This window comes from Petaurus breviceps, unplaced genomic scaffold, assembly GCF_028583685.1.
Source record: "Petaurus breviceps papuanus isolate PSGF00001 unplaced genomic scaffold, PetGlider_PUasm1.0 490, whole genome shotgun sequence".
In the NCBI taxonomy this organism is placed as follows: Eukaryota; Metazoa; Chordata; class Mammalia; order Diprotodontia; family Petauridae; genus Petaurus; species Petaurus breviceps.
The window spans coordinates 7,981,353-7,982,468 of NW_027186352.1; the positions used below are offsets into that span (position 1 = coordinate 7,981,353).

The 1,116-nt window shown below is 49.6% G+C and overlaps 1 protein-coding gene across 4 annotated transcripts in view; it reads right to left on the reverse strand.

Moving 5' to 3' along the window:
- PTPRE (protein tyrosine phosphatase receptor type E) overlaps positions 1-1,116 on the reverse strand; it is a 58,644-nt gene that overhangs the window by 15,401 nt on the left and 42,127 nt on the right. For all 4 annotated transcript variants that reach the window (XM_069101714.1, XM_069101713.1, XM_069101715.1 and 1 more), the window contains one exon: positions 992-1,085. In XM_069101714.1, coding sequence (XP_068957815.1) covers positions 992-1,085 — 94 coding nt within the window. The remainder of the gene's footprint in view (positions 1-991; positions 1,086-1,116) is intronic.

A 1,116-nucleotide genomic window follows, 5' to 3' on the forward strand; every position in this document is an offset into this window, starting at 1 on the left:
TTCAGCATGCTACTTGTGCATGCCATAGCCTTCAATGCCATCCCACCGCCTATCCCATTTCCATAATCCTACCCTGCACAATTTGTCCTCTGCTGCTCCCCAGAGCTCGCCTCCCTTCTCCTGGAATGGACTCGTCTTCTTGCTGTTATATTCCCTTCTATCTGTGCCTTCTCACCAAGCACGCCCCTTCCCCTACCACCTGCCATGTCCTACCCATCCTTAAAGGGCCCACCCAGATCTTCTCTCCTCTACTGATGCCTGCTCACAGTGACACCCCATTTCTCTGATTTCTCTCACATTTACTGTCTCCATGAGACAGCTGGGACCTCATGGAACAATGCCTTCTTCTAGCATTGTCGATGCAGCAGAATACACGTGCATATGCTGTGCATCTGAATCTAATGAAGTCTCTGCAATGGTTGCTTTGGTCATGAGCTAGAAGGCACCTCAGGTGCTCCTTGGCACACCCCATCCATTTCCCAGAGGAGGAAACTTAGGCCCAGAAAATGGAAATCGCTTGCCCAGGGTCATACTGTTATAAGGATCAGAGTCAGGATTTGAACCCACGTGCCCAGACTCTGTCTCATCTCCTCAATTACAGAGTGAGTTCCCTGTAGGCTGGGCTCATCTCATACTCATTTTAAGCACCATAATTCCAGGCTGCACAGGACTAGATTCACAAGGGACATTTAACCAACGGCTGCTGATTGGGGTGAGTTCTTTGGGATCATGGGTTTCTAAGATCTGGGTTTCCTCCCGGCTCCACATCTCTGACTCTGTTATAACTAAGGCCTGTGGCCCTCCGTATGGACCAGGCTTCCTAGATGCTCGTGCAGCTAGTCTTGGGGAACATCAGCTTCCAGCAGAAATCTGCTTCTAGAAGCCTGCTAGGCTCTGACAGGAGGGCCCTGGATCGTCCCATGGGGCATGCCTGATGAAATGCTCTGGTAGCCTGTGATTATGTAGATGGCCACATCAGTGGCTGCCTTACATGGGATGATCTGGATAACGCGGGCTTTCTTCATGTTTGCTGGTAAGTTGCCCGTTCTCATGTTTTCTTTCATTATTCGAACGTTTGTCAATTTCTGCAGTTGGAAATACAGAGAGGCAAAGTTA